This window comes from Thunnus albacares, chromosome 13, assembly GCF_914725855.1.
Source record: "Thunnus albacares chromosome 13, fThuAlb1.1, whole genome shotgun sequence".
Lineage (NCBI taxonomy): Eukaryota > Metazoa > Chordata > Actinopteri > Scombriformes > Scombridae > Thunnus > Thunnus albacares.
Genome location: NC_058118.1, coordinates 812,408 through 827,896, shown reverse-complemented (window position 1 = coordinate 827,896; position 15,489 = coordinate 812,408). Strand labels below are relative to the sequence as shown.

Genomic DNA, 15,489 nt, shown 5'->3' with positions numbered 1-15,489 from the left:
TTATTTCAGCAATGATAATGTGGCAAACCATAGTAACATGAGAGCGGGTCCAAAGAGACTGCAGATCAAACACTTAAGTGCCCACGCCAGGAGTGCATGGATGGCGTGTGGCCAAGTGGTCAGCGGCTACAGAGGTGTGTTGAAGAAACAAATAAAAGAGGAAAATTCAAGATGGAAGACAGGACGCAGCGGGACAAGAAAGTTGCAAGAGTTGAGAAAGCAGAAGAGGAGTAAGAGGATGTAGAAGAGAACGTGTCTACTCTGCTTCCCCCTCTGCATTGAGCACTGGGCTCTGGCAGGACTTTTGTTTGGTTGGTCGAGTAATTTATTCTTTAATAACTGAGGCCAATTTCACCACCTCAAGCAAATTCACAATTTTCCTCAGCTTGACTGTTGGGTGGTGGCGGGTGGGGGTGAGGGGTGTTTGTCCAACTATATATACTGTTTTTACATAGTTTTCCTCATTCATATGCTTAATTGGCTTTATGGATTCAGTCAGAGGTTATTTGAGCAGGCCAGCAACTTATTGATAAAATAGACTGTAACCCCAGTTTTATTTTCTGTGAGGGGTTGACACTGTCAGAGGGAGTGTTCTAGTTATTGCTCCAAATGCTTATTTTATTTAACATTTACATTCTTTTGTGTTTGTGTGTGAACAAGGTGTTAAATTTCATTATATTTCCTGTAACCCAGGTTAAATAATTTTTGCATATAAAATTAACCTGTTACAAGAAATCTGTTCAATCATAATAAAGAATATACTCGGAAGGTCAGAATTAAAAAGAATAGGAGATAAAGATATGTGATAGATGCACATTGAGAGAAAATAAACAGACAACTTAATCTGAAAAGATAAACATTTATTTTCCTTTAATAGTGTTTGATTTCAGTTGATTCCAAGCACTTTAAGAGGCTAGCTCAGTCAGCCAGTCAGGTATCAGTTTCATTTAGTGCACTGACAAAGCCTATGCCGCAGTTTCACTTCCTGTTTTGAGTTACAGCAAGGAAGAGGGTAGCCACCGTAATGAGTGCCAACCAATAACCTTGGATAAAAGCTTTAAAAAAAGGTGATTAAAATTAGCTAAATCAGCTCTGAGTCTTGTGTGAGTACGACCAGAGTCGTCGCTGGTATTTGAGAAATACCCACATAAGTGAGATATCTTTTGACTGCTAAAGCACTAGCCTCTAATGCTAATACAAATACAAGAGTGAATGCCATTCGCTTGTGCTAAAGGTGTTAGCTATGCTAAGTTGAAATGGAAATATAATTTTGTACAGTGAAATACATAAACTTAGCTGATGTATTCAGTATTAGCACATCTATTAAACACTGAATGCTCATTGGTATTGTTTTAAGCACATCTGTTACAAACTTAATTTTTATTTGTGTTGTTTTTAGCACCTTAACCTGTGCTTTTTAATCACACTAAGCTGCACCTTTGCTAATTGTTAAAATGTTTTGTGCAGGTGACTCTAGGCCACCATTGCATGGCACAGGGCACAAAAGCATGTGTTTTTTAGTGTTGATGTAGATGTTCTATGCCAATTGCTATGTGAAGGAGGGAGTATTTTGGTATTCTTTCTAATTGTTAGTGCAGAGGTTATTTTAGTAACCATGGTTCTATGAGAGCACAGATATTTGAGACTACTATGGTTGTTTATAATGGGATTTTAAAATCACTAATGTCTCATTAGTTCTAATGTTATTCTTTAGGTAATATAGAGAACAATGAGAGAATTTGACAAAATGTATTCCAGCTTTTACTTGGTGGTCCACTATTTCAGATTAGAAGCTTGAATGTGAGTTCTGACCTTGCCCACTATAGGTCAGGTTCTTGGACCTATCTGGAGTTTGAGCTTGGATACTGTTGGATGTTGATGGTGAGCTATAACCCAATGGAGTGGAACTAGAGACTCAATTGCATGCAGAAGATTGGAATCCTGGACTCAAGGACTTTGTCTCTACACACCAAACTAACACATTCTACAGTGTGGTAAGACGAAAATTTGCCACTTCCACAATGGTAGCCTTGATGATAGATTTGGGACATGAGGACTGAGTTCACATCAGTGACTAAAATGACTGAAAGAGAATAGGATCTGAGTGAATCCTGAACCTAGACACTTATTAGTCATTAGAATTTTGTTTTTGTTTTTTTGCTTTTCAATTGACTGGGTAATAAATATGTTTTTCATGTACATTTTTATTTTTCTACTTTTCTTCACTACTTTTCATAAAAAGGAAGAGTTGTTCTTTCAAAAAGAGATATTGTGTCTGAATGTTGATTCTGGTGTATTGTTTGGTCTATTTCTGGCTCTGTAGCCAATCTTAGTACCCTCTGATTTCCTAGCCATAGTAAATATCACAACTAGTATATCTCCTGCAGCCATTACTATATTTCATAACTTTTAGCAATGGAATGCAATATGACCAAAATCTCATATCCCAATGTAGGTAATTTCATATCCTGGTAACAATACTTATCCTGATATAACACATTTTAATTCAATGAATAGTCCTTTGCACAGATTAAATAAAATTACTTTTCTTGGCTTTTCCCCCACAATGTTTTCATTGCACTTACAGTAACATAACTGTAGTTGTCGTCAACTCATGTAGGCTACTTCACCTGGTTCACTGTCTCTTCATTTGTTTGGAGGGACTCAGCCCCGCCCGCGGTGAACCACAGAGAGCAGAGGAGAGTAGCGTGACCATAAATGACACCAAATGCAGCAGAGACTCTTACACTCAGCTGAAATTAAATGAGTGCACAAAAATTCGGTAAATAACATAAATTAAAGCTGCAAGCAGTGATGAATGGGCCCTCGCACACCTCACACACATTGGAGGGAGCAGCAGCTGTGGTATTGCTATTGGAGGTCTGTTGACAATGCAGCAATACATTTACCAGAGGGCAACTGACATGGATATACATTTTCATGAGTATTTGGACATTGCATGTAGGATATGATTATCACTTCCTGCAAAGTAAATGCAAAGTAGATTCAAAATGGCTGACTTCCTTTTGGACTTATGGTATGGCTTCAGAAGGCTGTATTTAAGTCTGGAGATGTTACATCTGCCTACCAAATTTCATACATCTACATCAGATTTTAAGGTGGGGGCTATGACTTTGAAACTTTCTAGGGGGCACCATCAAGCCATTTTGCCACACCCAAAACCAAGATTATATCAGATGTCAAGTTATGCCCACTCTGATGCATGTGCAAAGCTTTGTAAGTTTTCAAGCACCCCAGCACCTCAAAAATGCTAAAAGTAATTAGAGGGTACTATAGAGCCGAAATGCCTCACACAAGCCCAATATGATACTAACTGAAATATAATGAATAAAATAAATGAATAAAATAAAATGAAAATTGACACACAAAATCCAAAATGGCTGACTTCCTATTGGGCAAAAAAATTGGAAAAATTATGTCGAGAATGATGAGAGCAATGAGCCCACCAACTTTCATGATCATCAAAGAAACTTTGTTCCAAATGGCCCTGCATTTGGGGGCACTATAGAGCCTGCTGGCCATGCCCAAGCCCAATCACTACATAAATTTGCAATTTTTGCCAGTTCTGACATGTGTGCCAATTTTTGAACACCCTAAGCCCCTCAAATTTGCAATGGCATACTAGAGTAACAACAACAACAATAATAATAATAATAATAATAATAATAATAATAATAATAATAATTAAAGCTGCAAGCAGCGATGATTGGGCCCTTGCGCCTTCACACACATCAGACAGCACCGTAGTTGAAGGGCTGTTATTTCAGGCATGCAGTTGTGTTCAGGACCGGGCTTTTGTTGGACATTGCACAAAGGAGTTAAATATTACTGCTTGTGTCCACTATGTGGCACTAGAGAACACGCAGCAAATATACATCATGTTTCTGCATATCAACTGTAGACCATATCTTGAAAATTTCATGTGACTCAGATGTTGATTGTCATATGGCTGATTTCCTGTTGTCAGTGGGTGGTGCTATGACTATAACTAATATTGATCATCACAAACATCTTTAGATGATACTGACTGGCTTAAATCTCTAGGAGGAGTTTGTTAAAATATAAAACCTGGAAATGGCAAAAAGTGTGCAAAAATCGCAAAGTAAATTCAAAATGGTGGACTTCCTGTAGGACTAGGGTATGGCTCCAAGAGGCTATTTGTGTGTATGGACATGATACATGTGCCTACCAAATTTTGCTCCTCTAGGTTAAATTTAATGGTGGTAGTGAAAGTATGTGGCATATAACTTCCTGTTGCCAGTAGGTAATGCTATTACTATGATTCAATATTGTCCTGTATATGTCTTCAGACTGGGACTCTTATCAAACATGTAAAATTTAGGAAAGATCTGACCATATGTAGTCAAGCTACAACAGTTTATTTTGCAATGGCAAAACATCGAAATTCGTTGCATTGCCACGGCAACAATCTTCACAACATAGCATCATCAAGGTGTTAAGGCTTTTCTGACCAAATTTGAAGTGGATGTGTTCAACTGGCTAGGCAGAGGTCGTAAGAGTACAGTGCCTGTAACTTACTAGCAGCAGGAGTTGCTAGTGGCGCTATGCCTATGACTCAATACATATAGATGTGTTCAGGCTGGGACCCTCATCAAGCATGAGAAGTTTTGGGCAGATTGAACGATGTACGTTAAAGTTACAACAACTTCCTGTTTCATGGCGAAACACTTAAGTTTGCCATGTCACCACGACAAGGGTTTTCAGTGAAAACTCAAAATTTTGATAATTTTTCATCAGAAAGGTTTTTAGATGACACTGAACAAATTTGAAGTCGGTGGGGTTAAAGCTCTAGGAGGAGTTTGTTAAAATACAACCCTTGGATTCAGGGTGCAGCTCCAAGAGGCTTTTTCGTGTGTCTGGACATGTTACATGTGCCTACCAAATTTTGTTCCTCTGCATGAAATTTAAAGATAAGGGCTTTTATTTTGAAATTTTCTAGGGGGCACTATCAAGCCATTTTGCCACATCCATGCCCAAGACCCATAAAATATGGCTTGTTGTAGCAGCCCTGAAGGACTGTCACGGACTGTTGTTAAGCCAATGAGAGAATGGATTTGGATTGGGCGGCGCAGCAGTGACAGGACGCACCAGGGAGCAGCTGGAGAGAGAACCAACTGGAACAACCAGGGGAATTAGCTTGTTTGTCATTGTTGCTAATGATATCAGACTGGTTAACCAGCAGCCACAAAGTTCTGACTTACAAAAAAGATGACCAACAGCCACAAATGGACGTTATGACATGTGTACTTCATCTCTATGATAGAAAGAAGACATCAGATAACATGAGTCAGATACACCTTCTCTCTGTCTTTTTGGTCGCTAATTTCATCTCTAATGGTTAAATGTCTCTATGGCTGTTGTGAATTTATCTCCTTAACAAGAATGCAGCAGAGATCATATAATGTGCTGTGGGTAGTTTCCTTGTTGAAGTTACAGTGGATTGATCCAGATCCATTGATCCAGTTTTTAATTGAGTGGTTGTTCAGTCACCTGTTGATGTTGTGTGATTAGTGAATGAGTGTGCAGGAGGTCTGGCTGCTTACTGGTGATATTTTCTTCAGTTCGTTTTTAAGCTGAACTGTATATTGAGTAATAAGCTTAAAGCAAATAGAATAACAAGTGTTAACATGTCAGCTTTGTAGACTGTGTTTTGTATGTCGTGCATATAGATAAGAGCATGTAAGTCATGTATTTGATACATGCATTAATACTTTCTGATGTGAACCTACACTTTTACATCTGTGGGTGTTTTTAGTGTTTGGTCTTTCTAGTGTTCAGCACTGATCTGTACCTTTATCAGATTATAAGCGTCATGGTACATGGTCCCATTCTTCAACCAGCATTTGTTGGTTTGTGGGGTTTATCAGAGACTACCTCCAGAATTTGGGAGTGGAGAGGATGGAATGGCCTGCCAGCAGTCCTGACCTCAACCCCATTGAACACTTGTGGGATCAGCTTGGGTGTGTTGTTCGTGTGACCAACACAACCATGTTGGCTGACTTGCGACAAATGCTGGTTGAAGAATGGGATGCCATCCCACAGCAGTGTGTGACCAGGCTGGTGACCAGCATGAGGAGGAGGTGCCAGGCGTATGTGTATGGTTCTTCCACACGTTACTGAGGCTCCTGTATGTTAAATGAATAAATTGTTAAATTGCCAATATGTCTTGTTTCTTCAAACTTCAATCATCCAATCCACCAACCCCTCCGATTTCATCGGGTGGGGGACAATAATACAGTATAATGCGGTTTGTTGTAAGATTCCATGTTAGTTTTCCTCCTGTCCTCCCCAATTTTTTGAGTCACCAGCCGCCACTGATGTGTATATATATATTATATGTTCAGAGTGATGAGAACAATGATCCCACTGAATTTCATGAACAACCAAGCAACTTTATCCCAACATCTTCCTGTGTTTGGGGGTGCTATGGGTCTGAGGCCAATCACTATAGAACTGTGCAATTTTCACCAGTCCTGACATGTGTGCAAATTTTCGTGAGTTTTTGAGCTTCCCAAGCCCCTCAAAAATGCAATGGCATAGGGTGATAATGATCATCTTTACAAAAACAACAGGTTCCTCGCACTTTCAGGCACTTTCATGCTCAGGCCCCAATCCTTCACTTACAATAGGGCATTCGCACAACTCAGTGTTCAGGTCCTGAATACTTTTGCAAATTGTCAACTGTGGGGCCTGAGAAAACAGCAAACAAGGCTCTTTTTTTATATGGTCTAATAAAGGTGTGTCTATAAATGCAGGCTCACAGCTGTCCTTAGTGGTAAACTAAAAAGGGGAGACACACAGTCAATGAAATAATTAATAATGTTAAAGCTGCAGTGTGGGACTTTTGTCTTCCCCATCTGGCAGTGAGTGTAATTACAAAAACGCTGTTGACATGCTTATCATAGGCTTGTCATAGGCTCCAACGTAACTGACTCAGCTGCTACTGTTGCCGCTGTAAAACAGTGGATAAATTGTTTTGAACGCTACACAACCCCCACGAAATGACTAATTTCACTATCAGAATTTGATCTATTCTGTCTGATAACATTTGGAAAGTCTAGAGGAACCACACGATTAAATTATTTTTATTCTTTCAAGTTAGCGGAGAGCTAACCGGAAGTTAGGCAGCTCAGCCATTGTGGACACCTCCGCTCCACTAGGTGCTCCTGTGTTTTTTGGTTTCTCTTGCTGGTTTTTCTTTGTTTTGCAGGATCCAGGGCAGGGCAGAGGGTCGTCATCTGTTTCATGAGCCACACCTGGGCCCGGTGTGATTTCTGTGTAAAGCATGGCTTTTCCATGGAGCTTCCCTCTCTTCTCCTCCTCCCCCACCACGGTGTGGCTGTTTGGTTTTTGTTTACTGACTCACATACACACACATCCATACATGCATACATCAGTGATTACTGACTTCCATGTTTTTTCCATTTTCCATTTATTATTTGTAAATAAATATACTTGTCCACGCTGGTAAGCTGATCTGGTCTCCCATATTTGTCGCAGCCTATGAGCCGGGCTGTGAAATATGGAGGCTCATTTCAACTTTGTTGACCCGGGGTTGGCGTGATGATCAGCTGTACTGTAGTAAGCTGTGCGCCTCGTTTTATGAATGATTTGCGCAGTTGGGAGACATTGATGAGTGTGGTAAGTTGTTTATTGTTTTGGATTAATGTAAGCTGCTGTAATGGGTAACGAGTCATTGATTTGGCTGAGGTTTGTGCTTGTGTTGGCTGGCTGTTATGCTGGTGATTTTTGTGGCTCTGAGTTGTATCAGTTCTGTGCGTGGCCATAGTAAATTGCTGTTGTTCTGTCCCTGGTTCCTTTGGAATTCGTGTGGGGGATTGTTAGTGTGGTGGGAACGTGGCTGGAGCAGTTGTCTTGGGGCACATCCGAAGCTGCAGGTGGGTCACCGTTGCTTTACTGGGCTGTTGGGCTAAAGTGCGTAAATTCTCACCACAAGTAGCACCTGAATACTAGGGGGAGCTTAGGTAGACTCTGGTTAGGCAGTTAGTGGGACGGGCAATGCCAGGGGCGTGGGAAATCCACTCAATTTTGTCATGTTAACCTTTTGAAACCTTACTATGCTCGTGTATTGCAGGTGGCCTTTAGTGGTGAGGAGCAGAAGGAGCCTGTTCAGCTGGTTTCAGTGGCTGCAGCGATGGCAAGTTCTGTTATTTTCTCCTCTCTACAGGAGAATGATGGGGTTACACTGCCTGACGAGAGCTTGCTGCATGGCTGGTTGAAAAACTCTGAAACACTGCAGAATCTGGAGTCTCTGTTTGGGCATCTGTCCGAGGGGAGGTGTGCTGAGCTATCTGCTCTTATTAACAGTTACCCGTGTTTCTTTAATGATACACCAGGCCGTACGCACTTGGTAGAGCATGACATTGATGTAGGCAAGGCGCAGCCGATCTGCCAGCGTTTTTACCAGGTATCAGAAGGAAAATGGAAGGTGATGGATGCAGAGATAAAATAGCCTATATGCTTGAGAATGGTATTGCAGAAGCCTCATCTTCTAGCTGTGCATCACCTTGCTTACTGGTTGATAAGTCTGATAAGAGCCCTAGATTTTGTACAGCGACTGCAAGGTAAATTGGGTCACTAAACCAGACACATATCCACTGCCATGCATTGAGGACTGTGTTGATCAGGTCGGCTCAGCTCAGTATGTCAGTAAATTTGATTTACTGAAGGGATTTGATGACTTTTGTCAGTGAGCTTTTGAAAATGTTAAATCTGTCCTTTGCTCACCCCCTGTTCTTGCAGCTCCATGCATGGATCGTCCCTTTAAGCTGCATGTGGATGCAAGTGATGTGTGAGTAGATGCTGTTCTGTTTCAGTGTGATGACAGTGGTGTTGAATGTCCCCTGAGTTTCTTCTCAAAAAAGTTTTACTCTTTTCAGTCAAATTATTCACCTTCCTGGTGAGAATCTCGTCTTTATGGGGGGGGCCCAGGTGTGGCTTCATGAGCCACACCTGAGCCACATCTGTGTATCTGACATGACAACAAAGGGAACAAGACTCATTTTTCAAGGCTGGTTATGCACATCAGTGTCAGCATGAGCAGGGTGGTCGGACACTGAAACTGGACTGATGCTAGCAGACATCTGCTCTGCAAATGTGGGCTTGAGCAGGATACTACCAGCTCCTGCAGTGTGGGTCTGCAGCTACCTTTGACCTCAGTGGTCAAAAGCTCTTGGATCACCTAGTTGCTTGGCTCTGTTTGTTCGTGCCAATCCTTCCTGCTTTTGTGTTCACTCAGTTAGTGACTCCTATAAAGAGGATTGCTGGGAGCCAGTCACCTACTTGGTAGTGTGGGCAACACAATGGAAACTCTCCTTAGGACAACCAGACAGTGATATAGGTTCTTCAGGGGTCTGTTTAAGTGCATCTTGACAGTTGTGAGTGTGCAAATATCCATGGTGTCTCTTCATGTTGACTTGTCCCTACATTTTGTGTTGTGGACTAATCTTCACTTCTAGAAGACCTCACAGGCAAATTACAAACTGTACAAACCACCTTCCATCTGTCAGAATGTCATAACATAACATCAATAACATCCCAGAGACTGATTTAGAGTCCGTCATTGTTTACATGGGGGGCGGCTGTGGCTCAGGAGGTAGAGCGGGTCGTCCACTAATTGGAAGATTGGCGGTTCGATTCCCGGCTCCTCTAGTCCACATGCCGATGTGTCCTTGGGCAAGACACTTAACCCCAAATTGCCCCTGATGGCTGTGCCATCAGTGTATGAATGTGTGTGAATGGTTAGCTTCCTCTGATGGGTAGGTTGGGACCTTGCATGGTAGCCCCTGTACCCATTCAGCGTATGAATGTGTGTGAATGGGTGAATGTGATTCGTAGTGTAAAAAGCGCTTTGAGTGGTTGGAAGACTAGAAAGGCGCTATACAAGTACAGTCCATTTACCATTTTACCATTTAACATTACTGTTGGGCAGCAAATTTAAATGTAAAAATATTTAATGTAAAAGTAAATTTGAGAAAATGATCCATGGGCATGAGTATCCTAGCTGTTCACAACAAAAGGTACTGGCATATAGCAGCTCTGCTGAGTGAATATTCCACTGACTCACTGACCCCAAACTTGAAATGCAGGATGTTCCATAAGCTGCAGATCTGGCATTTCAAAGATAATACTAGGAATCTAAAAGCCTTTTTTAATTATTAAATTAGAAAAGTTCATTTCATTTAGGCTAACCTGGCAGCAGCATTTAAAATTTAAAACTGATAAAAATCTCAAATCTTCAGTGCTTTAGCGGCTAATCTTCACCGAACACCCATTGACAAGGGGTGGTAAAATTATCTAATACTGGTGGTAGTGTTGTTTCAGCTTAATCACACGGCACTTACACTGTCAGCAGAGAAGGTTGGTCTCATGCCTTACCTTCGAGTATATGGCTCCACTCAGGACTACACCGTTGCGGATCCAGATGATAGATGCAGCAGGTTTGGCATTGTCTGCATGGCATGTGAGATTGAGGTGGTCACCGGCTCGTAAACCCACCACCGGGGCCCCCACTATCACTGGGTCATCAGGAGGAACTGTGAAGGGACAGTGTGATGTTTAGGTAGACCTACGCATGTAATGATATTGTTCGGATAAAACACAACGTAGATGTTGTAAAACTGTACATCCATATACCAACAAGTGTACACTAGATGTGCACAAGATGCAAATAAATAAATAAATAAAACAAAAAAAAACTGATTTATTCACATTTCTTATGACTTCATACTAAAATTAGATCGGCATCAGTGTTGGCCAGATTCACAGTAAAGAAAAATGTAACCAGAAAGGACTAAAACACTTATACACATTTTCTAAAATATTGATAAAAATGTTTCAATTTTTAATCTGGATCCTGATCTGCATCAAAATACACAGTGATAGACAATCAAGCTGACTGGTTGATGGGGGCCATGATTTTTGGAGAGAACCCAAATCCAGTCTGAAAACATTGTCATTTATAAAGTATGTAAGAAGATGCGTGTTAGTAACTTGCTCTCTCTCATCCAAATATTTTATATACTGTAAATCTGTAGGGTGAGTGATGAAAAATGTGTTTTTCAAAAACAAATTTAAATGGTGGACAACCTGCTTTGGCAGACATGTCTTAACAGCACAAGTTAGTAAAAACCAATGAATCCAGAAAAGAAAGTTTTGCTTTAACTCTCAACCCAACCGGTCAAAGCAGATGGCCGCCCACCAAGAGCCGGGGTCTGCTTGAGGTTTCTACCCGTTAAAGGGGAGTTTTTCCTTACCGCTGTCGCCAAGTGCTTGCTCATGGGGGAACTGTTGGGTCTCTGTAAATTAAAGAGTACGGTCTTGACCTGCTCTATGTGAAAAGTGCCTTGAGATGACTTCTGTTGTGATATGGCGCTATATAAATAAAGATTGATTGATTGATTGATTTAACACATTTAGATGTTATGAACCAAAATATAAAGAATGCAAAGGAAGTACATAAATTAAGTTAAAACTTTTGCATATCCCTTGAGGTGTGGATTTGAAGGTTTAAGGTTTCCATAACGAGGCCCTAAAGCTCTGTTTCTTAGTGTAATCTAATAAGTGCTGTAGCTAATGATCTTTTACAGCAGAGTTTTGTTTTAAGAACAGAATAACTATCTTCTCATTTATCAACTGTGCCATGTGCTCTGGTAACAGATGTATGAACGTATGAAATATACTGTGTGTTTTTCTGCTAAGTGCCAAAACAAATTTTCTGTAATCCTTCAGGCAGAATCAAATTATTCAGGTTGTGCTCGATATCTAAACAGTCTGACTCCATGATAATGCACTTTCTATCTATAGTGACAGCTCATTTTAAAATACAAGCTCTGATACTACCCCATTTATGTCTGCTCTTAATGTAGTGAAAGAACTGTAACTGACATCTGTATTTGGAGCTTATGTCAACATATTTCTCAAATATAAATTATCACTGGGATACTGCAATGCAATAAGTTGTTTCACTTTTATACTAACCTTATTACAAGCATTTAACTATTTAAATCACATTTGGGATTATAAATGTTCTTTTTTTACTATGGAAGAAATTTTGCTCAGTAAAAACAGTATAAACCAAGGCTCAGATCAATTTACCTTCAATACAGTAAAACCTCAGAAAAAGAAGTAAAAGAGGAAGCAAAAGTAAATTGAATCTTAGGATAAACAGTACAAACACCATTAATAAACTGGAGTTACATTCTGAATTGAGTAAATTGAAAGTGAATTGATTGTGCTGTGAACCAGCCAACATGATACACAACATGATATCTAATAATAATAATAATAATAATAATAATAATAATAATAATAATAATAGATAAATACATTTAATTTGTACCACACTTTTCATTCATAGAGAAACTCAAGGTGCTACAGTATTAATAATATAACTATGTATGCACTCTTAACTTCAAACAACAAAATCTGTGAATACTCTGCAGATAAAGACCACACATGAATAACTAGTCAAAGGCACAAGCCAAGTAGAAGTTCAACTTTGTCATCTTCCTTTTTTTCATAGCAAAGAGGTCAGGCAACAAGTTGAACAAAAACCTACATCAAAAGACTGAAATGAACTCAAAGTGAGAAACGAGCCAAAAAGCAGGATAAAGCTGTGACACAGCGACGAGGCTGCTCAAAGACCCTGATTATGTTCTTGTATAAAACTGGATCTGATCAGCCTGGATTTTATTCAAACTTGAGTTTGAATTATTGATTGAGCACTCAGCTCATTAGATAGCAGATCTGGGGCAAGCCTAAATCAAAGGCAACATGCAGATGGCACATCCTGAGTGCTTAGAAGAAAGAGGGAGAGTACCAGCTCCAGCTCTTCCTTTAAACTCCTTAAACATTACAGCTAACTGGAGACAATTCTGCTGCTGTATCTACCTTAGACATCCAGCTTACAATTTATTTGGTACTGTGTGTTTTTTGTCTAACATTCAAGGTACCAAAGGCTCCAAACTCATTTACCCATGACACATTAATTTCACTATGAAAAGATTGCATAAAAGAGTGTTGAGGTTGCTTTTAAATGAACCAAGTGTCAGTGCAGGTCTCAGATCATCAGATGAGCTGTTCTGTATTTGTAGTGCAATACTGAATGCATTATCACAAGATATAAAGCAAGCTGTCGGGACATCAAGCTGTTGGGTATCTTGTGACCTGAGAGGTCTGCTGGGTTTGGTAAATTGAGAGCATATCTGATATATACTGTGAAGCCAGGCTTTATAAAGCCTGTTGTATATTGTGAGTCACTGAGCTGCATGTGTCACTCTCATCTCAATTAAAAATTAGGTTGTGCAACAATATTTCTTTTTATTTGATATGTAATAGTTTTCTATTCACTTTCATATTACATGGTTCACATGGTTCAAAGGCTAGTTCTGCTGCTGATTGTTTGGTTACTGTAACTATTATTGGATTTTCCCCCTAACTTTACATGAAATAATAAGCAAAAATCACTCCACATCTGTTTGTGTTCACCAGTGACACTGGAGTTATACATAAAAATCTAATAAAATTTAACACCACCACTGTAATAGTACAACAAAATAGGATTATTAAATGTGGACTCTTAAACATTAGATCTCTGTCATCTAAAACTGTATTAATGAACAATCTAATCTTAGATTATCATATTGATTTATTTTGTCTTACTGAAACCTGGCTGTGTCATGAAGAATATGTCAGCCTAAATGAATCCACTCTCTCCAGTCATATTAATACTCACATTCCTCGAGACATTGGTCAAGGAGGTGGAGTTGCAGCCATTTTCAACTCAAGCCTAATAATCAACCCTAGAGCTAAACTTAATTATAACTCATTTGAAAGCCTTGTTCTTAGTCTTTCACACCAAACCTGGAAAACTTTACAGCCAATTCTATTTGTTATAGTGTACCATCCTCCTGGCCCGTACCGTAGTTTTTATCTGAATTCTCAGAGTTTTTATCAAACTTAGTCCAAATTTCATGCTCCCCTTCTCCAAGAAGCCAGCCCTCCTGGTTATTGTTTTTTAAACCAGCCCAGACTTATGGGCAGGGGTGGTCAAGTTGCTCTTTTATATAAAAAAATAGTTACAAAGGCTCCAGTATTTATTTGGGGCTGTTTAGCTCCTTTGCAGCCATTCTTTTTCTGATAAAAGGAAGTTCTTCTTTTCTATGCTTAATAATATATAGACCACCTAGATATAATCCCAGCTTTATAAATGCTGAATTGCTGTCCTCAATTCTGCCTATATTTGATAAGTACCTGGTCCTTGGAGACTTTAATATCCATGTCTGCTGCCCTGATGACTCCCTGGGCCTGGAGCTCTTAGTTTTCTAACCGAGCATGTGCTCTAACTGGTCATACTCATTCAAAAGGTCACACTCTAGATTTAGTCCCATCACATGGTATAACAATTCCTGACGTTGAATGTGTGGATGCATGTAACTCTGACCACCAATGCCTTATGTTCAACATGGTGTTGACTTGTGCTATCTGTATCCCATTCCCTAGATCTAAAATTTTAACTGCTCTGCTACTAAATTAATTTCTGCCTTCAATATGCCCACTAGTTTCTCTTGCTCGCCTTGTTCTGCAAGCGAGCTGTTAAAAAATTTCAATAATTTGTGTTCTTCCATCTTAGATAAAAATATCGCTCCTATCAAGACCAGAAAATCTAGGTGCCACCTCTGAGAAATGCAACAAATTTCTGTCCTTCTTTACACAAAAGGTCTCAAGTATTAGAATTTGCATTTCTCCCCCTGATTCTCCAATTACGGTTGAGAAGCCCTGTGTTTTCCTCTGCTAATTCAACCCAATTTCTCCATCCTCTCTAACTGACATGATAATGAAAATAAAACCCTCAGCTTGTCCTTTAGATATTCTTCCTGTAAAATTTCTAAAGGACGTTTTTAATATTGTTTCACCCTCTGTTCTTCAAATTCTTCAAATCTCTGTTGCCAGGTTCTGTCCCTGAATTTTTTAAAATGGCTCTTGTGCAACCACTTTTAAAAAAGTCGTCTCTTGATCTTTCTGATCTTAACAATTTTAGGTATTAGGTAGTATTTCTAAGCTCCCATTTTTAGCTAAGGTTTTAGAAAAGTTGTAGCAGATCAACTGCTTGCTTTTATTCATGAAAATATTTTTTTGAGAAATTGCAATCTGAATTTTAGAAAAGACCATAGTACTGAAACCGCTCTTCTCAAAGTTATTAATGACTTATTGCTGTCAGCTGATGCTGACCTTAAATCCATTCTTGTTCTGTTCAGTTCTTTTCAATTCGTCTACTGCATAGCCATTTAACGAAAACCCTCCCATGTGCTGCTCTAAAAAAAAAATCTTTTATTTTCCAGACGGTAATGCATTTTACATGTCTGCCTTGTAAAAAGAATTTTTGGTTGAAATAAACCATTACCAAATCTCAGTATTATTTATAAA

The 15,489-nt window shown here is 39.5% G+C and overlaps 1 protein-coding gene across 1 annotated transcript in view; it reads right to left on the bottom strand.

The window, feature by feature from the left end:
• Window positions 1–15,489, bottom strand: part of LOC122995755 (kin of IRRE-like protein 3) — a 148,575-nt gene that overhangs the window by 75,870 nt on the left and 57,216 nt on the right. The window contains exon 5 of the mRNA XM_044371119.1: window positions 10,441–10,598. Coding sequence (XP_044227054.1) covers window positions 10,441–10,598 — 158 coding nt within the window. The remainder of the gene's footprint in view (window positions 1–10,440; window positions 10,599–15,489) is intronic.